Below are 27292 nucleotides of genomic sequence, written 5' to 3' on the forward strand. Positions count from 1 at the left end.
TGCTGCTGCAGACTTCGCAGCAAAGAAACTTCTTGAAAACATCATACCCACTTGAGGAGCACCAAAAACTCTTTGTAGGGACGAGGGAACTCATTTCACCAGTCGTGTCATCCACTTATTAGATTTATCAAATGCTACATTGTCCCTATCATCTTTGGTCTTCTGGTCTAGTAGAGAGAACTAATGGAATAATAAAGATCCAAATAGACAAGCTTTGTGAAACTTTAAATTTGTCCTGGACTAAAGTCCTTCTATTAGTTCTTTTAAATCTTAGATCTAAACCATTTGGATCTCACAAACTTACCCCCTATGAAATAATTACTGGGAAGCCCATGGTCCTTCCTTATATTGCCTGTACTGACCCTAACATTGTTCAACCTGAATTACTGAAGTACTGCCAGGCTTTAATCCAATATTCCAAAGAATATCTTTCACAGGTTAGAGAAGCCCTTGACAAACGGAAACTAGACCCTGAAGTCTGCCTAACATTGTCCTAGGAGAATGTGTATATTGGAAGAGACACCAAATAAAAGACTCATTAGAACCTCATTGGAAGGGAGGAGGAGACAAATTAGAGGGAATCCATGTGCAGACAAATTAGAGGGAATAAAACCTTGAATCAATTTGTCACAGTTAGAAAAGGCTAAGACTCCTCTTTGGAGTAGCTAACCCACTGGAGAACTAAAGGTTACATATACAAATCCTTGTAGCCAGGAGCAGACAACATCTGAGGCAGATGGCTGACCCAAGACCCTGGACCAGGCCTGAAAATGCACCTCTTTTTACCTTTATTATGGTCATACCTCTACTAACATTTGCCTAGATTGGGCAGATGACTATCCTCACCATTTTAAAAGGTTTAAGTGTTGGATATGTGGTGCCCTCCCAACCTCTAGTCAGTCTGGTCTTCCCTGGTGTGTCTCTCCACTACAGGGATCTGACTGGGTTGCTCTTGATCTATGGATACAAGAACAACAGAGAAATAGTTCATTACTGCAGGAAATTAATATTACTAAATTTTCCTCTTTTCCGATTTGAAAGAAACCCAGGCCATAACTTAACCTTTAGTCTTAACACAACCTTTACTAAATAAAGTCACCCAAAAAGAGCTAGCTAAAGAACGCTCCAAATCCACAAACAGTACTCTTTGTATTGTAGGCCCATATCAATAACTGTGGGATGAATTCGTCTGGTTAATTTCCCAAAGGGGTGGCTAAGTCAGGTTGCTCCCCTTTGCTGGAAACAAGTTAACCACACTCATGAATAACCTAGCCATCACCAGACCTATGGGATGGCTTCCAATGTCTGAATATGCATCAGTTATAATCACAAGCTACTGACTGGTTCACCACAAATTGGCTACGACGCTCAGGTATCTATTAGGTAGTCTCTAATGCACCTTTTGACTATGAGGAACCAACCTTTGGCTCTGGCTGCCGCCAGGCTGGATTGGAGGATGCACTCTGGGCCTGAGCTGGACTCAAGGACATATTGTAACTGAACTCCCTTTACCAGCCAATGTACCCATTATTAAGTCCTTGATGGTCTCGATAAGTATTTCTTTGGATTGGGCATCTAGTGGCAGTATTCCCACCTCCAGTAGGACTTGAAGATGTTATGGCACATGTAGAAATACTAACCAAATATATACAAACTGCCCTAAATGATGGTGCCATGGGCTTCAAGAGATCAATACCGAAGTGCCAATGATGAGAAAAGTAATACTCCAAAATAGAATGGCCTTTGACATTTTCACTGCAGCCTAAGGAGATACCTGTGCCATAATAAAATCTGATTGCTGTGTCTATATTCCTGACAATAGTGCTAATATTACACTCTATGTTAATCATATGCAATGTGTAGTATCTAGCCTTATTGTTCCTGTTCCTTCCTTAACTGATATTACAAGTAATCAGTTTTCCTCTTTGGGTGGATGGTGGAAAAAATTGCTACTTTATTTTCAAAACTTTATATTCCACATCATTTCTACTATTGTAATTATAAAATGCTGTTTTGATTTAGTTCAACTTATTTTATTCATGAAATGCTGCACTTCAAATCCATTTGACCCTTCACATAAAATCATGCTGGTTTGACAGTCTTTTCCCAATGATTGTGTTGTTCTATCACCTCCTTTTTGTCTCCCTGGGTACGTTTCATCTGGCCTCTGTCATTCTGTCCTGACTGAGAAATTTTCCTCAAATGTGGCCTTGTCCATTAGTTTGGCAAGGTGAAGAAAATAATTTTTATTAACCAAATTTCCTCAAGAAAACAAAGTTCTTGCAGAAGAAAAGCTACTTCATTGTGGATGATCAGCACCTCCTAGCAGACGCTTAATCAAAGAGGGGAAATGTAAACAGAAAAGTTTTAAACTGGGGGCACTTGTTTCAGATGAGTAAAAACGACAGAGCCAAATGCATTCCCAGGAAGCGAAAGGTCAGTATGTAAACCATTTGTTCATAGGAAGAATGTGTCAAGATGTAAACAATTTGTTTCCAGGAAAAATGTGTTCATGACTGCAATCATGTATCACCTAAGAAGAACATGCCACTCACCTAGGTGGTAACTAACTCCCTCCTAGCCAAGTGGTTGACCTTTACATTTCAAAGGACTTCAAGCTGAAGCTGATCTTATCTATAATCAATCATTAACTCTCTACCTTTCCTTTGTTTTCTATGTATAGACCTCTCTCTCTGCTTGAATGGCAGAGAGCTTTGTATTTTTACTTAGAGCTGCCCAGTTTGAGCTGTATTATTCTTCAATAAAACTCTTTTTCTTTCACTCCTAACAGAGTGTGGGATTTTCTTCTTTGACACCTATATAGCCCGCTTTCACTGTCCCTTCTTTGAAGAGCCTTCCCAATACTCAAGTTGACACTGACTGATTTGAATAGTATCTACTCAGAAAGAAAAAAAAATTCTCTTACACCAATTTTTGGTGTTTAAACATTTAGGTTTTTGATAGGCCAAATCCATGTAAACTTCCTATTTTCTCCTGGACACTGTGAAAGACAAAACAACCTCATACGGGTAAATGATAGGCTAATATTGATGAAATATCAGTGAATTTACAGCTACCAAAACCAAACCAAATCCAGTGCTGTCAAGTTGATTCCGACTCATAGCAACCCTATAGGACAGAGTAGAACTGCCCTATAGAGTTTCCAAGGAGTGCCTGGCTGATTTGAACTGCCGACCCTTTGGTTAGCAGCTGTAGCACTTAACCACTATGCCACCAGAGTTTCCTATTTACAGCTAGGTTTTACTATATTAGAAATAAATAATTCCTTCAGAACCTAAGTATATATAGACTTCCACGCACTGCTAGGTGGACTAAAATTTGAAATCTACTGCTCTTGATAAATGAGCATGAACTGTCTTCCAAAAGAATAATTTTCCATTGTTTTCTACCCCTCAGAGAAGTATTATATTATTACACTTACTTTTTAAGTTAAGAGTAAGTTTATAGGAGAAATTTCCAACATCAGTAATGAAAACGGAACTAGACAAAGAAGAGCTCTCTCTCACTTCTTCTATTCCAAAAGGATCTATAATTTCTGTAATAACTGAAGACAAAAATCCTTTAAGATTGTTATGTTGTAACACTTTTCTTATGTAAGCTGATCCAGTTTTCCTAAAAACAAACCAACAACCATTAAGAAATTTGAATTAAACGTTAAACAGAAGCTTAAATGAGCAAGTTTATGAACAGATAATTTCCAAACAAAATATATCACAAATGACTAACGAATGAATGTTTCGTCAACAATTGTTCAATCTCATCAGTAATCAATGAAATGACAATTACAATAACGGGACACCATCTTTCATCTATCAAATTAGCAAAGATTTTTAAATGGCAGAGTTCAGCAGTGGAGGATTCAGTGGAGATAGGGCACTCACCCGCTGCTGATGGAATTGTAAACTGGTATAAGCTTCCTAGAAGGCAATTTGACATTATGCATTAAGAGCTCTAACATTTTTTCCCCTCTGATTCTAAGTGTCAACTGGTAGGGGTCTAGCCTAAGGAAATAACTTGAAACTTGGGGGGAGGGGGTGGGAGAAAGTTCATCACAGCATTATGGTAGATGTTAGAAGTAGGAAATGCTCAACAATAGGAATATTAAGTAAATCATAAAACATGCTCTACTTAGACAAAAGGTAACTACTAAAATGATATTTACAAAAAGTATATAATTACATAAGGAAAATGATCATATTAAAATGTCTAAGTGAAAAAAAAGCAAGGTGAAAAATGTTAACATGAATATAAAAATGACTAAACGGTAATTCATCAGTGTTGTCATGATTTTCTTTTCTATAATTGCCTGTCTTTTTTTCCCTAGAAGCCCTGGTAGTACAGTGGTTAAAGCACTCAGCTACCAACCAAAACCTTGGTGGTTCAAACCCATCAGCTGCTCTGTGGAAGAAAGATGTGGCAGTCTGCTTCCATAAAGATTACAGCTTTGGCAGCCCTATGGGGCAGTTCTATTTTGTCCTGTAGGGTCGCTATGAGTCAGAATGAACTCAATGGCAAGGGGTTTGGTCTTTTTTTCTAAATTTTATTTATTTTGTTGTTGTTGAGAATATACACAGCAAAATATACCCCTATTCAATAATTTCTACATGCACAATTGATTCCATTCAAGTTGTACAACCATTTCCACCCTCCTTTTCTGAGTTGTTCTTTCTTCATTAACATAAACTCATTGTCCCCTAAGATTCCTATCCCTTTGAGTAGCTGTTGTCACTCAAGGCAGACATTCTTTACTAGTTAAGCTAAACTATTGTTTGCTTTTAAGTAGACTTCAGGGGATATTTTTGGTCTAAGGTAATGGTCTGTCTTGTCTGGGTATGTATTAATTTTGTAATTGAGGAAAAAATCCATTTAAAAGTGTTAAAAAAGCATCAGTTAAATTGGGAAAGTAATGATACTTCTGAATTAGCCACTTTAGGCTATAAATTAAACCAAACCATAGAACAGCAAAACAAAGAGGCTGAGAAAAAAACCAAAGAAAACAAAGAATAATGGCTCTCCAATTGCAGCAATTACGGAAACCCATGGGAAAAAAGCCAAAGCAAGGGAATCCTCCTACCAATAATACTGCTTCTACTGTATGTAAATATTGCAAGAAACCTGGTCACTGAAACAGATTGCTTTAAGCTTAAGAATAAATAAAAGGTGACTCCTTCAGCATCACTTTTAGAAAAATCAATGTGACAATGCTCTGGGGAGCTTATAGAGGCTTTGGCAGTAGTCCCCTTGTCCCAAACGGGAGAAACAATGCTCTAAGTAAATGGAGATGCTTATACGTTCCTTGTGGACATGGGTGTGACACTGTCGGCAATCAACCCTACGAGTTTGCAAAGGCTTCTTCCCCGGGGTACCCAGACTTCTTGTGTTGTAGGGGTTTCCAACGAGGAAAAAATTTTAACCCATTCTTTAGCTGTGCCAATTTTTTTAGGGCAAATAGAAGACTTCCACCCATTTTAACTAAGTGATAGTACTCCTGTAAATTTGTTAGGGTGTGACTTTCTTTCCAAATGGAAATACCATATTCAGTTTACAGACACAGGGATAAGTTAGTCAGTTTCCCTGATGTTGAAAATGAAAATAAGATCCAGATGCCTGAGACAGAAGAAACTCTTTGTTTATTACAAGGTCTTTTGTTGTTGGAGGATGACGATATCCTGCCCTTGGAAAAAGAGACTCAAATTCTTAATCAAATATCATCACTATTATGGGCTTGCTCGTTGACCACTATCAGTTGCATTCTATTGGCTGAACCTATTAAAGTCCAAATAGATCCCACTAAACCCTTACCTAAATAAAGTAGTTCAATACCTTTTAAAACCTGAAGCAAAGGAAGGACTGAAGCCTATCATCCAAGATTTTTTGGAAAAGAAATTCATCGTTCCATGTACTAGCTCTTGCAAAACCCCAATATTTCCTGTCCTAAAACCTAATAACTGCAGTTGGTGATTTGCAGAAGATCTTAGAGCTATTAACCACATTGCTATCTCTTGAACCCCCATTGTTCCAAATCCATATTTGCTATTAGGCCAAACTCTACCAGACGCTGCATGTTTATGGTCATTGACCTCTGTAGTGCTTTTTTCAGTATTCCGGTTCATCCAGACAGCCAATTTTTGGACCGTCATGCCCCAAGGATTCCCTGAGAGCCCCACCTACTTTTCCCAGATTTTACTTGCTGATTCGTTGCCTTTACAGTTCGAACATAAATCTGTGTTACTCTAGTAAGTTAATGATCTGTTAGTCTGTTCTAACACCAAGAAAGCAAACATAAAGGATAGTCTTCTGTTATTATATTATCTGACTGTTAGAGGGCATAAGGCCTTCAGGGAAAAACTGTCCCTTCCACAAGTAAAATATCTTGGTCGTTTAACCTCAGCAGAAGGAATCTGAATTGGCCCAAAACAAAAAGAAGCTATCTTTTCCTACCCTATACCTACAAAAAAAAAAAACAGTTAAGGGGATTTTTAGGATTGTGTGGATATTATAGAGCTTGAATACCTAATTTATCTTTATTAGCACAACCTCTTTATGTATATCTTGAGGGCAATATCCCTGAACCTTTCAAGCTCTCTATGGAAGCTGTGCAAGCCATAACTAAAATAAAAGAATCTCTAACTTACACTCCAGCTCTTGGATTCCCTAACTGTTCTATATATTTCTCTCTTTTCCTTTCTGAAAGATGAGGGAATGCCTTAGGATTCTTAACTCAGAAGTATGGAGAAAAACAGAGACCTGTAGGGTGCTACAGTACATAGTTAGGTCCAGTAGCCAGAGCTTATCCTCCATGTCTTCCAACAGTTGCAGCCACTGCCAAATTAGTAGAAACAGTAGTCGATGTAGTATTGGAAAATAATCTAGATGTATATGTTCCACATGCAGTTTCTGATGTCCTAAATTCTACTCTAACCTAACACTTTCCTGCTGCCCGACTAATTTCATATGAAGCTCTTCCTCTAGCTGCCCCCAATCTTAGATTGTACACCACTGGGTACCCTTGTGCCTGGTCCCAATGATAATGACATTGATCATGACTGTCTTGATTTAACGGATCAACTTTCATTTCCTAGAATATATCTGCAAGAAATTCTACTCTCCAATCCCTCACTTATGCTGTTTGTAGATGGCTCCTATCTAAAACCTGTAGCTTCTAGCCCTAGCTTCAAGTATATGCTGTCACTACTGCAGTAGAGTTATTGGAAAGCAGACCCTTGCCTGAGGTAACCTTGGCCCAACAAGCCAAGCTTATAGCCTTGTAAAGAGCATGTAAGTTGGCACAAGGCCAGTTGGTAAATATATACGTGGATTCTCGATACTCTTATGGAATAATTTTTTATTTTGGAATGTTATGGAAATAGATGGGATTTTTAACTTCCTCAGGACAACCCATTAAGAATGGTACTTTTTAGTGACCTATTTCTGGAAGCTATCTTCTGAAATAGCAGTAATAATAACACAAGTTCATAAACCCAAACGGGGCCTCCAAACAGAGGAAGTAAAGGCAAATAGATTGGCTGACAAAACTGTTAAACTGGCTGCTCAGACCCCAATTCAGGAATATTTGGTCTCAACAACTGAGCAAAATAGGAGCTCAATTCATTTTTAGGGAACTAGCACAGGCTCCCAAAAATTCAAGATTGAAGAATTAGAGGGCTTCCCCTTCCTCTTGTTAACTCTAATCACCATTCATAACTTACCCACATTTTCAAATAATAAAACAACAACAGTAGTTAGCTCCAGAAGAAGAGGTACTTAGTTGGGTCTCAAGAGAGTCTTATCTAGACACCACCACACAATTATGGATGGAGCCTGGAAATAGACAAGCAATGTCTCAAGGTCTCCACCTAACACTATTATTAACTTGTTTATTTGAAATTGAATCTGTGTGGGAGGAAGAACTTATTGCCTTTCGAGATCAAAGCTTCTGGGGGAATTTTAAGGCAGCAGGCCATTATCTATATGAGGTAGGAAGTGGACTAGTGTCAGAATTTAGATGAATGTTAATGGCTGGGGGAACTGAAAATAAAAGGTATCACACTACCTTCCCTCATATACTTTTTTTGGACAAGACCAATGCCAGATTTGTTATCATGGACAAAATACCCCTTACTTGAACCTCGGATCAAGGATCCAGGGAAAGAGGGGGAAGAAAAATGGCATAGTCTGTTATTATATCAAAAAACTGCCCTTTCCTCCAAACAAGACCAGTGGAAAGCTGAAGGATGTCAGATAAACCAGCAAACAGGATTGTAGGTGGAACCAAATAATCAGTATGTACTCCCTAAGGATTTACACGTAACAGTAGCTACTAGTCTTCATTTAAGAGATTATTTAGGATGAGATAGGACAGTACAAAGAATGAGGAAATATTATTGGGGTCACTTCTGGAGGGCTGGAGATAAGATAGTCAGACAATGCCCAACCTGTGCTGAATTTAATCCAGCAAAAGCACTCAGACCCCCTGTTGGCAGGAAATCTTTTCCTAAGGGACCTGTGTTTGAACAGCAAATGGATTGTATTCAATTAACTCCCTCGCAGGGATACAAATGTATGTAGGTCATGATTTGTAGATATTCTCAGTGCGTAGAGGTTTGTTTTTTTTTTTTTTTTTTTTTAGTAGGAATGCCACTGCCACCTTTGTGGCAAAGAAGCTTTCAGAAAATATAATTCCTACTTGGGATACTCCAGGAATTCTCTGTACTGACTAGGGAACTCATTGTACTGGGCAAGTAGTAACTGCTACATACAAAATTTTTCCTATCCTATAGTACTTGCGGAAACCCTGGTGGTGTAGTGGTTAAGTGCTATGGCTGCTAACCAAAGGGTTGGCAGTTTGAATACCGCCAGGCGCTCCTTGGAAACTCTATGGGGCAGTTCTACTCTATCCTATAGGTTCGCTATGAGTCGGAATCGACTCGACGGCACTGGGTTTGGTTTTCTGGTTTATAGTACTTGCACTGTCCATATCATCTCTAATCCTCAGGACTGGTAGAAAGAACCAATGGCATTATAAAGAACCAATTAACTAAATTAGCCTCTTCATTAGGAGCAGCTTGGCCTCAAGCTCTTCCCCTGGTGTTAATGAAATTTAAGATCAACTCCCTTTGGTCCTCACAAGCTAATCCCTTTTGAAATTATTACAGGCCACTCTATGGCTTTACCTTATGGGGTTAACAATATTGAATTAAATCTCTACTAATCTGTTAAAATATCGTCAAGGATTAGTTCAATATGCTAAAGATCACACATACTAGCTGCAACATTCATATTGAACAAGCACACTTGTTTCCAATTTTTCAAATTATAAACTTGAACCAGGAGATTATGTGTATTGGAAACGTCACCGAATTAAGGATCCCCTTGAACCTCAATGGAAAGGACTGTACTTGGTACTGTTAACTAATGATTGTGCAGCTAAATTACAGAGAGTAAAGTTGTGGATACATCTATCCCAGCTGAAGAAAACCAGTTTCTACATGGTTATTGAACCAGCTGTTATGTTGTTGTTGTTAGGTGCCATAAAGTCAGTTCCGACACATAGCGACCCCATGTACCGCAGAACGAAACACTGCCCGGTCCTGCACCATCCTTACCATCATTGTTTATGCCTGAGCCCGTTGTTGCAGCCACTGTGTCAATCCATCTCATTGAGGGTCTTCCTCTTTTCTGCTGACCCTCTACTTTACCAAGCGTGATGTCCTTTTCCAGGGACTGTTCCCTCCTGACAAAGTATGTAAGATGCAGTCTCGCCATCCTTGCTTCTAAGGAACACTCTGGTTGTACTTCTTTCAAGACAGATTTGTTTGTTCTTTTGGCAGTCCATGGTATATTCAATATTCTTCACAAACAGCACAATTCACAAGGTGTCAATTCTTCTTCGGTCTTCCTTATTCAACGTCCACCTTTCTTTCACATGAATATGATGTGATTGAAAATACCATGGCTTGGGTCAAGCACACATTAGTCTTCAAGGTGACATCTTTGCTCTTTGACACTTCAAAGAAGAGAGCCTTTGCAGTGATGTGCCAAATGCAATGTGTCTTGATTTCTTGACCGATGCTTCCATGGGTGTTGATTGTGGATCCAAGTAAAATGAAATTCTTGAGAACTTCAATCTTTTCTCTGTTTATCATGATGTGGCTTATTGGCCCAGTTGTGAAGATTTTTGTTTTCTTTATGTTGAGGTGTATTCCATACTGAAGGCTGTGGCCTTTGATCTTCATCAGTAAGTGCTTCAGGTCCTCCTCACTTTCAGCAAGCAAGGTTGTGTCATCTGCATAACGCAGGTTGTTAATGAGCCTTCCACCAATCTTGATTCCCTGTTCTTCTTCATATAGTCCAGCTTCTCAGATTATTTGCTCAGCATACTGATGGTACAGCTATACAACCCTGATGCACACCTTTCCTGACTTTAAATCACGCAGTATCCCCTTGTTCTGTGTGAATAACTGCCTTTTGATCTATGTATAGGTTCCTCACGAGCACAATTAAGTGTTCTGGAATCCCCATTCTTCTCAATGTTATCCATAATTTGTTATGATCCACACAGTGGAATGCCTTTGCATAGTCAATAAAACACAGGTAAACATCCTTCTGGTAGTGTCTGAATGTCAACTAATTATTTTTGGTATAATGACTCTGTGTATTTCTTCCATCTTCTCTTGATGCTTCCTGCATCGTTTAATATTTCCCCCATAGAATCCTTCAATATTGCAACTCAAGGCTTGAATTTTTTCTTCAGTTCTTTTAGCTTGAAAAACACCGAGCATGTTCTCCGCTTTTGGTTTTCTATCTCCAGCTCTTTGCACATGTCATTATAATAATACTTTTTCTTCTTGAGCTGCCCCTTGACATCTCCTGTTTAGTTCTTTTACTTCATCATTTCTTCCTTTTGTGTTAGCTGCTTGACGTTCAAGAGCAAGTTTCAGAGTCTCGTCTGACATCCATCTTGGTCTTTCCCTTCTTTCCTGTCTTTTCAATGAGCTCTTGCTTTCTTCATGTATGATGTCCTTGATGTCATTCCACAACTCGTCTGGTCTTTGGTTATTAGTGTTCAATGCATGAAATCTATTCTTGAGATGCTTTCTAAAATCAGGTGGGATATACTCAAGGTTGTATTTTGGCTCTCATGGACTTGCTCTAATTTTCTTCAGTTTCAACTTGAACTTGCATATGAGTCATTGATGGTCTGTTCCAAAGTCGGCCCCTGGTCTTGTTCTGACTGATGATATTGAGCTTTTACATTGTCTGTTTCCACAGATGTAGTCGATTTCACTCCTGTGTAGTCCATCTGGTGAAGTCCATGTATACAGTCGTCATTTATGTGGGCAAAAAAAGGTATTTGCAATGAAGAAGTCGTTGGTCTTGTAAAATTCTGTCATTTGGTCTCCAGCATTGTTTCTATCACCAAGGCCATATTTTCCAACTACTGATCCTTCTTTGTTTCCAACTTTCTCATTCCAATCACCAGTAATTATCAATGCATCCTGATTGCAGGTTCAATCAATTCAGACTGCAGAAGCTGATAAAAATCTTCAGTTTCTTCATCTTTGGCCTTAGTGGTTGGCGCATAAATTTGAATAATAGTTGTATTAACTGGTCTTCCTTGTAGGTGTATGGATATTATCCTATCACTGACAGCACTGTACTTTGGCATAGGTCTTGAAATGTTCTGTTTGACATTTTTTGACATTTGCAACACCATTCCTCTTCAAGTTGTCCTTCCCGGCATAGTAGACTATATGATTGCCCAATTCAAAATGGCCAATACCAATCCATTTCTGCTCACTAATGCCTAGGATATCAATGTTTATGCATTCCATTTCATTTTTGATGATTTCCAATTTTCCTAGATTCATACTTTGTACGTTCCAGGTTCTGATTATTAATGGATGTTTGCAGCTGTTTCTTCTCATTTTGAGTCGTGCCACATCAGCAAATGAAGATCCCGAAAGCTTTACTCCATCCATGCCATTAAGTTTGACCCCTCTTTGAGAAGGCAGCTCTTCCCCAGTAGTCTTATGAGTGCCTTCCAACCAGGGGGCTCATCTTTCAGCACCATATCAGACTACGTTCTGCTGCTATTCATAAGGTTTTCACTGGATAATTCTTTTCAGACGTATACTGTCAGGTCCTTCTTCCTAGCCTGTCTTAGTCTGGAAGCTCAGCTAAAACCTGTCCTCCATGGGTGACCCTGCTGGTATCTGAATACCGGTGGCATAGCTTCCAGCATCACAGCAATGTGCAAGCCCCCACGGTATGACAAACTGACAGACACATCAGGGGTTGAACCAGCAGAAAGACTAAAGCTGAAGTTTAAACATCGCCCACAGACCACCACTAATCGTTCTCCACCAAAGGTTGAACGTTCCCTCTAACCTATACCAGAAAATCCATTTGGCTGAATTAGTAGGGCTTATAGTGTATTGGTTAAGAGTTTCGCTGCTAACCAAAAGGTGGGCAGTTCAAATCCACCAGGCACTCCTTGGAAACCCTACAGGGCAGTTCTACTCTGTCTCGTGGGGTCACCATGAGTTGGAATCGACTCAACGGCAATGGGTTTGTTTCTTTTTTTTTGGTCTACTAACTTACTTTATTTTCTATTGCAATCATTGTATATTGAAAATGGGACTGTTGAATACATTAAGTTGAGGTTTGTGGTTTAGTCTGTTTAATCATAGCAATAATCCCGATAGTCTTTGTATTTTATTCATTGTCTATTATTATGGGTTTAATTAAGATAACTCTAATCTTCTCCATATGTACCTTAATTTAACCTAGGGAGAAAATGCATTAATAAAATTAGCTCAATCAGTTGCTTGTGCAGGGAATTTAACTGGTTGTTGGGTAGGTCATCATAATCTTAAATCTGTACAAGACAATTCAGATCCTTTAGTTTTTCCGGTATTAAACTATCATGTTATCCCTTCACCAACAACAAATTCTAGTTTTACTCTAAAGTGAGCAGTAAGTATTAAATTGTGGCATTCCCCTAACATGCCTTTTCATCCAAATATTCCTTGCTTCAATCTCACAGGTATACAACACATAGTTATAGATTGTAAAGGAGCAAAGGCAGTTAACCTCCAAGTTCCCTACGTACAGGAAGGAGAATTAGGACTATATTTTATTGAATACTATTCTGAATCACCTAGCTATTATGATCATTGGTTTCAGGATTGTTTGTTGTTGTGGTTAGATGCCGTCACTTCCAACTCACGCGGCCCTATGTACAGCAGAATGAAAGACTGCCTGGTCCTACACCATCCTCACAATCGTTATGCTTGATCCTATTGTTGCAGCCACTGTGTCAATCCATCTCGTTGAGGGTCTACCTCTGTTTCGCTGACCCTCTACTTTTCCAAGCATGATGTCCTTCTCCAGGGCCTGGTCCTTCCCGATAACATGTCCAAAGTATGTGAGACGTACTCTCGCCGTCCTTGTTCCTAAGGAGCATTTGGTTATACTCCTTCCAAGACAGATTTGTTCATTCTTTTGGCGATCCATGGTATATTCAATATTCTTCATTAACACTACAATTCAAAGGTGTCAACTCTTTGGCCCTCCTTATTCATCGCCCAGCTTTCATATGCATATGAAGTGATTGAAAACACCATGGATTGTTTAACAACCTTAAGCGAAGTATATCCTAAATATGCCAAATAAAATAATTCTATTTAGAGGAATCCCTATTCTGATAGTTATACTAAGTTAGGACATAAGTTTGGAAGACTTCAAATATGTAATAATAATCTAGTGGAGACATGGCTAATGCACGTACATTTTTCTATTCCTGAGTCTTGTACCAATACTGTTATTTGTGCCTCTTAGGTTCTTATGTGGAGGATCTAATAACAGTGGTTTAAGTAACCCCTTTCCTAGGGACAGTCCTTATGCATGGACTATTCTGTGTGTATATGGGTGGAGAATGCAAGGGCAATGTACTTTAGAATCAAAGTGTGTCTTCTTTGACATTTATTCCCCAAACTAGTCAACACTGGTTGAATGATATCAAACTAATTTCAATAAGCAAAAGGGAAGTATATGAAAATCCCATAGCAGAACAGCCAGGTTGGGGATGGTCATTTTTAAGAGCATTAATTCCCTCATATGATGTAGTAGAATTAGAAAAATCTTTACCAAACCCGTCTGCCACAATGGTACAAATAGCTGATTCATGTTGCTGATGGAAAGTCAGCTCAACAAAAGTCATTCTGGACCAAAGCACTACACATTTTAACCTAGAGTACTGCAAAAGCCTTCTAACTGATCTATGTGTACCCACAGTTGTTACCCTCCAACTCATTCTCCATGTTGTAGACAGAGTGGTATTCTAAAATAAAGCTAGGTCATTTAAGATAAATGAAAGTTTAAGAGTTTCTTTTAAAGAAGACAGAAATCATTGGTGTGCTTTGCATTTTACCTCTCATCTCTGCTCCACCCTACGTGGAGAAGGAAAAGAAAGTGCACCTCTTTCATGTTAAGCTAAGAAGAGCTTCAAGGGAATTATAAATTGAAATACGCCTTTTGGAGTTTGAGGGACATACCCATTAACAACCCATTGCCTTCGAGTTGATTCCAACTCATAATTACCCTATAATAAAAAAAAAAAATAGGACAGAGTAAAACTGCCCCATGGGGTTTCCAAGGCTGTAATCTTTATGGAAGCAGATTGCCACACCTTTCTCCTCTGGAGAGGCTGATGGGCTTGAATCGCTGACCTTTCAGTTAGCAGCCGAGTTCTTAATCACTCTGCTACCAGGGCTCCTTTTTGAGGGATATAGGCACTAGAATTTGACACATTCCTGAGAAATACAAAGGGTGGAGATAGATTAGACACATATGCAGTGAACAGCATGCTACCAAATGAGGCAATCACCATCATCACATAAGGCCTGGAGCTTCAATGAACAATACTTTTGGGAATTATTCCAGCAAGAGAAACTAGATTGGTGGAGTGAAATATGGGGATCCCATTCCCTTGGCTCTGGATGGAAAAGGGATAAAAAGAAGTCTTTAGAGTGAATTTGTAAGCAGAAGTCTGCTCTCAAATGAGTTTAGGGACTAAATCCATAACATCTGTGAAGCCTAAACATTCCCAAGCTCGAAAAGAATTTTTTTTTTTTTTTTTACCTTTAAACTTTTGGACAAGCATATGTTACCTTTTCTTTTTTTAAACTGTAGTAAATATATACATGACAGAACATTTGGAATTTCAACAATTTCACATGTACAGGTCAGTGGCATTAATTATGTTCATCATGATGTTCAACCATCACCCTTATCCATTCCCAAATTATACCATCACCCTTACAGAGCCCCAATGTCTCCTAAGTATTCAATCCTTGTTTCTCTCTCCCTCCTGCCCACCCCTGGTAACCACTAATAACCTTTGGTCTCTTTATACTTGCCTATTCTAGATATTTTATGTAAGTGAGATCATAGAATACCTGTCCTTCTGTGCCTTGTGTGTAAAAAAAGTAAGTGTTAAATAACTATTTGTGGAATAAATGAACGAATATCTCCCTCCCCCTGGCTTGAGTCTCTACTACCTAGATATCTGCCTTTGGCCTATTGCTGACCTCTTAACTCTGGGCTCCCAAATCTTTGACTTCCCACCTAAAGTCCTGCTTGCGTTCCAGTTCTCTGATCCTGCTCTTTGCCATTTCCTGCATTTGCTGTTGTTTTTCTTGTGTGATGTTGAATCTATCCCTACGCATGGCTACCCTATATGATAGTGTAGAATTGCCCATAGGGTTTCCCAGGCTGTAATCTTTACAGGGAGAGCTGTGGTGGTGCAGTGATTAAGTGCTTGGCTGCTAACCGGAAGTTTAGCAGTTCGAATCCACAAGTTGCTCTGTGAGAGAAAGATGCGGCAGTCTGCTTCCATAAAAATTACATTCTTGGGAACCCTATGGGGGCAGTTCTACTCACTCTGTCCTATAGGGTCACTATGAGTCAGAATAGACTTGCTGGCAAGGGGTTTGAGCTTTTCTTTTTCTTTTACCCTTTATTGGAGCAGATTGCCAGGTCTTTTCTCCCATGGAGTGGTTGGTGGGTTCCAGCCACCAATAATTAGGTCAGCAGCTGAGCACTTAACCATTGCATGACCAGGGCTTCTTTTTCATGTGTTGGAGCTGCCTGTTCCCTATTTGCCCATTTGCAAATAGAGCAAAGCTTCTGTTATTGAATCTGATCACAGAATGGGCTGTTCCCATTTTCAAATATTCTGACCCTTAGAAGAATTATCATATACTTTCAAAAAATAATTGTATTCTAAGAAAGTCATCTTAACACAGAGAAGATATTGATAATCTCTTAGTCTTTTAAAAAGAGGTTCTGTAAGTTTTCTACAAGAAGATACGTATATAAACACCAACTGATCTGGTGTGTCACACATATAGAAGCTATCGAAACAAAAAATAATTCTAGAGGTCACTGATACTTTTCCTAGAGATAGAACGTTCCACAATTCTTGTGGAGAAAAATATACTGACAGCATTTATTATATTATGTCTGATTCCCATCTTCATCTCTGCCTCTGAGTGAGCTGCCTCATGGTACACAGAGTCGTTGGCTATGGGACAAGATATTGATGGCCAAATACATACAATAATACACAGATTTCGACCTGCTGGAATGTTCCAACACATTTGAGACTGGGTGAGTTTCTTACAACCTGAAAATTTTCCCGTTTCTTGTTGTTAGACTTCTGGAGTTAAATAATTCATAGTGTTTGTCTAAGTTACCTAGTGTTCCTATAACAGAAATACCACAAGTGGATGGCTTTAACAAAGAGAAATGCATTCTCTCACAGTCTAGGAGGCTAGACATCTGAATTCAGGGTGCCAGCCCCAGGCGAAGGTTTTCTCTCTCTGTCAGCCCTGGGGGAAGGTCCTTGTCATCAATCATCCCTGATTGAGGAGCTTTTCAGCACAGGGATCCCACGTTCAAAGGAGATGTTATTCTCTTGGCTCTTGTTTCTTGGTGATACGAGGCCCTCATGTCTCTCTGTTCACTTCTCTCTTTTATATCTCAAGAGAGATTGATTTAAGACACAACCTAATCTTGCCTCATTAACATAACTGCCACTAATCCTACCTCATTAAAATCAAAGAGGTAGGATTCACAATACATAGGAAAATCACATCAGATGACAAATTGGTGGACAATCACACTATCACAAATTCTCAAAATACTGGGGATCATGACCTAGTGAAGTTGACACACATTTTGGGGGGACACAATTCATGACAGTGTTCTTAAAATAGAGTTTTCAGGGTTTAAAGGTAGCTTTAAGGTCATTGGCTCTTGTTGATCTTGGTAGAAGTAAGCATTCCCAAGAATTCTTCATTTGGTAGAATTATGGAATTACGGACATGAAAGACAATTCTGGTGAGGACTCAAAAGGAAGTGAGGAGAGCTGTTACACTGGAGATGGCACAGACTGTGAGAAGTAGCAAGAGAAAATGGCAGCAGCAGAGAAACAGCAGCAGCAGAACCAGGAGACTGGTGCCAGGCAGCTCTGGAGCTGACCCATGGAGCGAGAAAGCTGAGTGCCTTTGCACAGGAGGCTTCCTAGGGGAGTGGTGTGCTTCAGGGGACTTACTGGTGGAGCTAGCTTACTGATCCACGGATCAAGAGAGCTAAGTGCCTTCAGGCCAAAGTTTACCGGTGGAGTGGAGTGCCTCCAGGCACTTATCAGTGAAGCTAAAGAGCTTTGGAACATTTGCCCAGCAGGGCAGATGCAGGTGATGAGGCCCAAAGAGCCAAGAGGCCAAGGAACCAGGAAGCAGAAGCTGAAGAGGCAAGGAACACAGGAAGCCAAGCTGCCTCAGTCTCAAAGGGTGGAGTCACAATACAGATGGACTAGGGGAATTGGGCTGCTCATAGTTGAGGGATGAGAGTTGCTGTTCCAGTGAGTCTAGAAGGAGGAGCTGAAGCCCAGGGCAGAGGGGCCTCCATTCAGAATCCTAGAGAGTATGGCCAACACCTATAGTCTCAAGGAAGGGCCATGGTCTAAATGGTCTCTGAGAACAGAGGATTATTTTCAAGGCTTGAGGGCTAATCTAATGTGCTTTCCTAACTTGTTTGGTGCCTGTTATCCTTTCTTTCCCTTCAATTTCTCCTATTGGTAATGGAAATGCCTAGTTGGTAGCTATTCCACCATTGTACTTTGGAAGCAGATAACTTGTATTCTTGATTTCACAGGAAAAAGAAAAAAATAGAAAGCCCTCACCTGGAGCTGGTACCCTGAATTCAGACTTCTAGCCTCTTAGACTATGAGAGAATAAATTTCTCTTTGTTAAAGTTATCCACTTGTGGTATTTCTGTTATAGTCGCACTAGATAACTAAGACAGAGTTTGGTACCAAGAGTGGGGTGCTGCTCTAACAGATACCTCAGATATGGACTGTTTTTGAAACAGTGAATGGATAGAGGCTGAAAGAATTTTGAAGTGCCTAATCATAAAAGCCTAGATTGGCTTGAAGAGACTGCTGGTGGAATTATGCATGTCAAAGAAAATTCTGGGGGACCTCATACCACCACCAAGATACAAGAGCCAAGAGAATAATGCGTCCTTTGGACCTGGAGTCTCTGCACTGAGAAGCTCCTTGACCAGGGAAGATTGATGACAAGGACCTTCTCCCAGAGCCAAGACAAACAGAAGGCCTTCCCCTGGAGCTGGCACACTGAATTTGGACTTCTAGCCTCCTAGACTGTGAGGGAATAAATTTCTCTTTGTTAAAGCCATCCACTTGTGGTATTTCTCTTCTAGCAAGGTAACTAAGACATCTGTCACAAAACATTCCATGCAAGATGGGCCCCACTAGGTTAGATGTGTTTGTCTCTAAACATATGAGAATTGCCCTGTGGGTAAACAGTATGGATAAGCAGCATCCAGTGTGGCCCAGACAAGTTTGATCCCAATATGACAAACACAAATTTCAATAACTTTGTCCGATGGTGCTGATACAGACGTTTTTAAAATTGGAGCATTGTGCTGGACAACTTGGAGTCTATAACGTATTTCGCCTTGCAGATGGCAAGGAAAAAAAAAAAGATTTACTCAATTTGAACAAGAAAATTACTAGAAAAAGATGGGGTCAAAACTTAGAATCTACAAATCGGTGTGCAATTTAAATAAGTGTGAGGCAAATCACTAACTACCCGTGGTGTATCACTTTTCCAGAGTGGATATTGTTGAATTGCTTGGTGTGTATAGTTGCTGTAGGTTCATTCGGAGGTACATATGCATAAAAAATCATTTCATTTAAGGAGATAAACTGTGGAGCAAGTGCAGTCTCAAAGCCCATATCAAGATTCTGGAATATGAAAAAAGGAAATATTATATTTAAGCTATTTTATATTCAATTATGACAAAATGCAAATAGCAGATCTGTTTCCAGTTCACATCAAAACACTACTGTTTTCCTTATCAATTGGAGTAATATTCCAAACTGTTCTGTTTGAATATCCATATATTTGCAAGGGAAAATATATTTTCGTGTAGAGGAGAAAAAGAAATTCTAATGACTAAGCCTCAGGATAAGATTCTTGTGCTCTTTGAAGACTGGAGTGGAAGGATGTATGGAGGCTTGACACCTCCAGCCACCCCCAGTTACCTGTGTTGGGGCAGAAGTCTGGAGGTACAGATTCTAGAACTACGTTCTTATTTGGAGTTCTGTTTAGGAAAGGGGTTGTGAAGTACCTCTCCTCACTTGATAGCTGCTGTCCATAATCTCATGTTGGCAACTCTACGTGTTACTGTCCAACACTCCTGAGTCAGGTTGCATATTTCTTTCTCATTTCCTCTGATCCACAAGGCTTTCTCTTGTGCTCAACACAGGCAGTTTGGGCCTAGATTTCTGACCCATGTGTCTTCTTTTCAACTCACCCTTCTCCTATTCTGGTCCTGTCCAGCTTTGGGAACTTATAGGATGGGGAAGAGAGGTGAGTACCATCTCCAAAGGGGATGAGGGGGTTGTCCTTGTTGCTATGAGATGAGGAGTGGGTGCTAGATAATGTAGACTGGTTGGGAGCACAGCCATTAAATAGTGCCTTCAAGACTCATTTTCTACCATGGCTTTTTTCCTAGTCTTTTAAATTTCAGAACCCATTGAGAAGTGACTTGCGTGGGGAGGAGATGCAAGGAGAATATATGTAGGGCAGTACGGAAGGCTTAAAGACTCTTGAAAATTACTGAAAAGGTGGAAAATTACTTAGAATTCTAGCCGGGGGTGGGGGGTTGGGAAGAGCATCCCATGAAAAGTACATGCCAACCCAGTGAAAAGCAGTACAGTGGCTAAAAGCACAGGCTTTGGAGCTGTTTGCCTGGGATAGATGCCTCATTTCCTAGCTTACGAACTGTGTAATTTTAGGTGAATTTTTTAGCCTCTCTGTGCCTCACTTTTTCATAAGTAAACAGGGATAAAAGTTGTTGTAACAAATAAGAGCTCACAACAGTGCCCGGCACAAAGAAAAAGATGTAGAGGTCAGCAATTCTTTTTATCCAGAGAGGAGTGTGTGTGGTTTGTTTGGGAAGGGGCGGGTGATGTTGTCTGTCAGCTCCTTGAATTCATCCTCAGTATGAAAGCCCCTGTGCACTTTTGATTTCAGTAATTCAAATTTTACAGAAGAGAACCAAGACATTTTCTACAAATTGTGAGGTCAGTGGAGAGTGAAGGTAACTGCTTTTTTGGTTCATTCTACCCTCCTTCTTGCCTCACTCACTTTGTATTTGTGCAGAATCTCCACTATAGATTCAGGCATACGCATCTTACTCTCACAAGGGAGTACCCACCCCTCACTGTCTGCATGTGTCTCAGGCAGGGAGAGCTAAAACGTCATCCTCTCAACCAGTCTTATCTGGTAATATTGGAATGATTGTTTAAAACTAGGTTCATTCTTTGTTCTGTTTCCCCTAAGCGAAAGGGCAGGTTGTATTATAACTCATTCCCTTGCAGGAAATCTATTTATATGAGTCTTTGCCGATGTACTGTTGCATATTAATTTTCATGAATGTTATGCACCCAATAATGAGGTCTTAGGCATATATCCCTTCAGAAGTGGAACATCATACATTAAATTTGTTATAATAAGAATCTGTATCTAGTATCATCTGTCAAGAAGATAATAACTCTTTTTTATGTTAGCATTAGTAGAGGAAAGAACTTCGAGGCAGGGTTAATAGGAAACAGGAAAAGTAGAGCAGTGGGAAACACAGAACTCATGTTCCAAGGCCAGTCTTAGAAGGCAGAGAATCAAACCCACCATGGACCTGGATTGGGAGTAACAGACCCCAATTAGATTGTTTGGTGGTGTATTGCTATGCAGGTATTTGCGTGAAGATATGCTGGGTGAAATTAAATCTATATAACCCTGGATGGGACTTGGAAGAAGATGTTGGAGGTGCTTCGTGGTATATGGAGGTTTTTCCTTAAGTAGAGCAAAGAGCCTTAGTAAGATCTTGTCCCAAAGAAAGTATCCCCATTATTCTGTATATAGAATGCAGCATTTATTCTTAAAACAAGACAAACGGTTTCAATGCATTATCTCACTGACCTCCGCAAAAATAGCTTTAGAATTTCCAACGGCTGATATTAACTCATCTGCTTCAAAATGATCTGGGGTCAGCTTATGTATGAATCCCAAGTGATCATAGTATAATGTAAAAATTTTATGAGTAACAGATCCAATTTCGCTATATGTTTTTAATCCTATTAGGAGATAAACAGAAGTCTCTTGATATTGATATAATACGACTAGAAAACTTTTAATACTATACCTAGTAAAAATTCCTTCACTTTGGCTAAGGGGTGGGAGTAGGCTCTAAGACCCCTGAATTAGTAAAATACCTGTTAGTCTTTGTCGAGTCCCTGGAAAGCCTTTTTCCAGGCTTCTGTTTCACTACAGAACCTATTCGCTGAAGTGGGTGAAGGACAAATCAGAGTGAGGGGATGCTTACTTAAGAAGTCTAGAGAAAAAGAGGTTAGCTTTCCATGGCGGTGGTTTCTCTTCCTAATACCAGCAAATCAGATTCCTGAATAGGAAGAAGGCAATGAGAAAACAACCCCCAGGATGGGAAGGGACTTACTATTAGAGACCCCTGGCTCATTAGCTGCCTCTGCTACAGAGTGCGATTGCACTTTTTACCATACAGATACCAATTAACACTACACTGCTTTATAGTACCATCTTTGGCATGAGTGCCCACATATATATAGGTCTGTTCTATTGACCTACGTGAATATTCTATTCTGTTCCATTGGTCAATCTGTCTAGTTCTGCATAAATACCATATCGTCTTAATTACTGTGGCTTCATAAGAAGACTTGGAATCCTGGTGGTGCAGGGGTTAAGAGCTACAGCTGCTAACCAAAAGGTCAGCAGTTCAAATCCACCAGCTGCTCCTTGGAAACCCTATGGGGCAGTTTTATTTGTCCTATAGGGTGGCTATGAGTCGGAATACCCTCGACGGGAATGTGTTTTTTTTTTTTTTTTTTTTTTTTAATACATCTGGCAGAAGTTCTTAGTTTTTCTACAGGAGTGCCTTAGTTATTTTTAGACCTTTGCATTCCATATAAATTTTAGAATCAGCTTGTAAACTCCACAAAACAAACATTTTGGATTTTCATTGGATTGCATTGAATCTATATTTCAATTTAAGTTGACATCTATAAAATATTGAGTCCTCCAATCTAAGAACATGATTTAACTCTTGTTTGAATCTTCCTTAATGTTTTTCACTTAAGTTTTATAACTTTCCTCATAGAAGTTTTGCACATCTTTTGTTAGAAATAATCTGGATGTTTGGTATTCTAATGACATATATTTTGAATTTTTTTTTTTTTAACATTTGATTAAAATGGTAGTATGTATACTTGTCCTGTTCCTGATTACCAAGTAAAAGCTTTTAATGTGTTCCTATTAAACGTTATCAGGTAAAGGCTATATATATACATATATTTTTCCCTAGGTACTCTTAACAGAGAAGTTACCTCCTATTCGTAGTTTTTAAGGTGCTTTTATTTTTTTAAATACTGAATTGGTATTGAATTTATTAAATGTTTTTCTGCACCCATTGATATGATCATAGAATTTTCCTCCTGTGATCTATAACAGTATTGCATTGATTGATTTTCTAATGCTAAATCATCATGGGAACCTGGTATAAATCCAACAAGGTCATGATATAATATCCTTGCTGTATATGGCTGGATTTAGTTGGCTAATTGCTTCTTTAGGATTTTTACATCAATGTTCTAAAGGTTTTTGTGCTTGCTGTATCAATTACTGAAACAGTTATATTAAAATCTTTCACTATGACCGTGATTTGTGTATCAAATTGATACGATTGTATCAATTTTCGCTCTATATATGTTGAGATCATTTTGTTAGCTACATACAGATTTAGAGTTGTTACATCTTTCTAATGAGTTGAACTTTTAACCATTAAATACTCCTCATTTCCCTAAGACTTTGAAAAAAATTTCACACTATGTATTTCTTTATAACCTTTGAAATGTTTTATATAGATCATATATTACTTTTTAAAGACAAATAAAGATATTTCTAAATTCTTGAACAATATACAGCTTTACTTTCAACACCAAAATTTTAAAAAGACCGCTGAGACATTATTTAAAAAACCCATTGCTGTACAGTCTATTTCGATTCACAGCAACATTACAGGAGAGAGTAGAACTGCCTCTTAGAGTTTTCCAAGGCTGTAATCTTTATGGAAACCAACTGACACTTCCATCTCCCGCAGAATGGGTTCGAACCACCGACGTTTCAGTTAGCAGTCAAGCTCTTAACCACTGAGCCTCCAGGGCTCCTTTGAGACATGATGCACACCATTTTTCAACACATAGGGACCCTTCCATGTTAACTGGCCGAACTAGCTCTTCTGCAGGTCCTAGAATGAAACTTTGCCCCCATCTTGGGCACATAATTGACCTGCTTGTAAACGTGTTAAGGAAAGGGGTATTCAGTATTCAGCCCTAATCTTCCTTTTGAATTGTGGCGAAGTATGTTGTTGTTAGCTGCCACAGAGTTGAATCAGATTCACAGCAACCCCATGTGTTACAGATTAGAACTGCTCCATAAGGTCGTCTTGGCTACAATCTCAAGGGAAGCAGATCTCCAGATCTTCTCCTCCATCGGACCACTGAGTGGGTTCGAACCACCAATCTTTAGGTTAGTAGTTGAGTGCAAACTATTTCCGCCACCTAGGGACCTTGTGGTAAATTATACATAACATAGAATTTACCATTTCAACCATTTTGAAGTATACAATTCAGTGGCCTTAAATACAAGAGCTCTGGCGGTGGTGCACAGCACCAGGCTGCTAACCAAAGGGTAGGCAGTTCAAACCCACCCCGAGACTCAGCAGGAGAAAGACTGGTGACCTGCTTCTGTAAAGGTTACGGCCAAGAAAACCCTACGGGGCAGTTCTACTCTGTCACATGGGGTCCCTATGGACTGGAATTGACTTGATGGCACCTAACAACAGAGTACATTTACATGGTTGCATAACCATCACCACTACTTATTTTCAGAACTTTTCATCACCCCAGACAGAAACTCTGTACCTATTAAACTGTAACTCCCCATCTGTCATCACCCCAGACAGAAACTCTGTACCTATTAAACAGTAACTCCCCATCTGTCCTCACCCCAGACAGAAACTCTGTACCTATTTAACAGTAACTCCCCATCTGTCCTCCCCTCAATCCCTGGTATCGCTAATCTACTTTCTATTTCTATGACTGTTCCTATTCTAGACATTTCAAATAACTGGAATCATACAATATTTGTCCTTTTCTGTCTGGCTTATTTCACTTAATGTAATGTTTTCAAGGTTCATCCATGGTGTAGCATGTATCAGAACTTTATTCTGTTTTTTGCTGAATAATATTCCACTCTTCTGTGGATAGACGCTGGGCTGTTTCTTTCTACCTTTTGGTTATTGTGAATGATGCTACTGTGAACAGTGGTGAACAAGGATCTGTTAGAGTCCCTGTCTTCAATTATTTTGGGTGTATACTTCAGAATGGAATTGCTGAGCCATACGATAATTCTGTGTGTAACTTTTAAGGACCTACTGAACTGTTTTGCACAGTGCTGCACTATTTTACACACCCATCAACAATGCACGAGGGTTCTAATTTCTCCACATTCTCACCAATACTTGTTATTTCTGTTTGTTTTTTGTTTTTTATAATAGCTACCCTAGTGGGTGTGAAGTGGTATCTCACTGTGGTTTTGATTTGCATTTTCCTAACGACTAATGGAATTAAGTTGGAGCTCTGGTGGCATAACGGTTAAGAGCTTGGCTGCTAACCAAGAGGGTGGCAGTTCATATTCACCAGCCGCTCCTTGGAAACCCTACGAGGCAGTTCTACTCTGTCCTACAGGGTTGCTATGAGTTGGAACAGACTCGAGATGGCACCTAACAACAACAAAGGCATTAAACATCTTTTCATGTGCTCATTGGTCATTTGTATATCTTGTTTGCAGAAATGTCTATTCAACCCTTTGCCATTTTAAAAATTGAGTTATCTTTTTTGTTGTTGTTATATATTCTGGATACTAGACCTTTATCTGGATACTAGACCTTTATCAGATAGATGATTTGCGAACTTTCTTCCATTCTATGGGGTGTCTTTGCACTCTCTTGACAGTGTTCTTTGATGCACAGAAGTTTTTCAATTTTGATGAAGTCCGATTTAAGTATATTTTTCTTTTGTTGCTGTGCTTTCAATATCATATTTAAGAAATCTTGCCAAACCAAGGTCATGAAGATTTGTCCCTATATTTTCTTCAGATAGTTTATAGTTTAGTTCTTAAATTCAGGTCTTTGATCCATTTTGAGTTCATTTTTGTATACGTTGTCAGATAAGTGTCCAGCTTCATTCTTTTGTGGATATCCAGTTTTCCTAGCACCATTGTTAAAACAACTGTGCTTTCCCTGATTGAATGGTCTTTGCACCTTTGTTGAAAATCAGTTCGAGTATATATGTAATGATTAATTTCTGGGCTGTTTATTCTATTCCTTTGGTCTGTACGACTATTTTTAAACCAGTATCACACTGTTTTAATTACTGTAACTTTTTAGTAATTGTCAAAACCAGAAAATTTAAGTCTTCCATCTTTGTTTTTTTTCAAGATTGTTTTGACTACTTGGGGTCCCTTGAAATTCCATATGAATTTTAGGTCTTCCTATTTCTGCCAAAATGCTGTTGGTATTTTGATAGGTTTTGCATTGAATTTAGGAATTTTAAGTCTTCCAATCCATTTTTTTTTTTTTAATCCATGAATATGGAGTATCTTTCATTTTCTTTGTTATTGTTGCTAGGTGCCATACAGTTGGTCCTATTCTTAGGGACTCCATGTACAACAGAGAGAAGTGCTGTCTAGTCCTGTGCCATCCTCACAGTCATTGCTTTGTTTGAGCCCACTGTTGCAGCCACTGTGTCAATCCATCTTATTAAGGGCCTTCCTCTTTTTTGCTGACCCTCTGTTTTACTAAGCATGATGTCCTTCTCCAGGGATTGGTCCCTCCTGATAACACAGTCAAAGTATGTGAGACAAAGTCTCACTATGCTCACTTATAAGGAACATTCTGTCTGTACTTCCTCCAAGACAGAATATTTTGTTTTCTGGCAGTCCATGGTATATTCAATATTCTTTGTCAACACCGTAATTCAAAGTCATTGATTCTCCTTTGGTCTTCCTTATTCATTGCCCAGCTTTTGCATATATGTGAGGTGATAGAAAATACCATGGCTTGGATCAGGTGGACCTTAGTCCTCAGAAATGACATCTTTGCTTTTCAACACTTTAAAGAGATCTTTTGCAGCAATTCTGCCCAATAAAATGTGTCATTTGACCTCTTGACAGCTGCTTCTATGGGAGTTGACTGTAGATCCAAGTAAAATGAATTCCTTGACAACGTTAATATTTTCTCCATTTTTCATGATGTTCTTTACTGGCGCAATTGTGAGGATTTTTGTTTTCTTTGTCTTGAAGTGTAATCTATACTGAAGGAGCCCTGGTGATGCAATGGTTAAGCACTTGGCTGTTAAAAGTCGGCACTTGTAGCCCATCAGACGTTCCACAGGAGAAAGATGTGGCAGTCTGCTTTTGTAAAGACTACAGGCTTTGCATTTCTGGGAAAAATTCTACTTGGTTCTGTGTATAATCCTTTCACTATTCTGCTGAATTTAGTTTTCCAGTATTTTGTTGAAAAAAAT

At 39.2% G+C, this 27292-nt stretch overlaps 1 protein-coding gene across 1 annotated transcript in view; it reads right to left on the reverse strand.

The window, feature by feature from the left end:
• Nucleotides 1–27292, reverse strand: part of CATSPERB (cation channel sperm associated auxiliary subunit beta) — a 147151-nt gene that overhangs the window by 24578 nt on the left and 95281 nt on the right. Inside the window, exons 17-19 of the mRNA XM_049897973.1 lie at nt 21597–21751; nt 19203–19357; nt 3443–3633 (exon numbers count right to left, since the gene is read on the reverse strand). Coding sequence (XP_049753930.1) covers nt 3443–3633; nt 19203–19357; nt 21597–21751 — 501 coding nt within the window. The remainder of the gene's footprint in view (nt 1–3442; nt 3634–19202; nt 19358–21596; nt 21752–27292) is intronic.

This window comes from Elephas maximus, chromosome 10 (assembly GCF_024166365.1).
Source record: "Elephas maximus indicus isolate mEleMax1 chromosome 10, mEleMax1 primary haplotype, whole genome shotgun sequence".
Lineage (NCBI taxonomy): Eukaryota > Metazoa > Chordata > Mammalia > Proboscidea > Elephantidae > Elephas > Elephas maximus.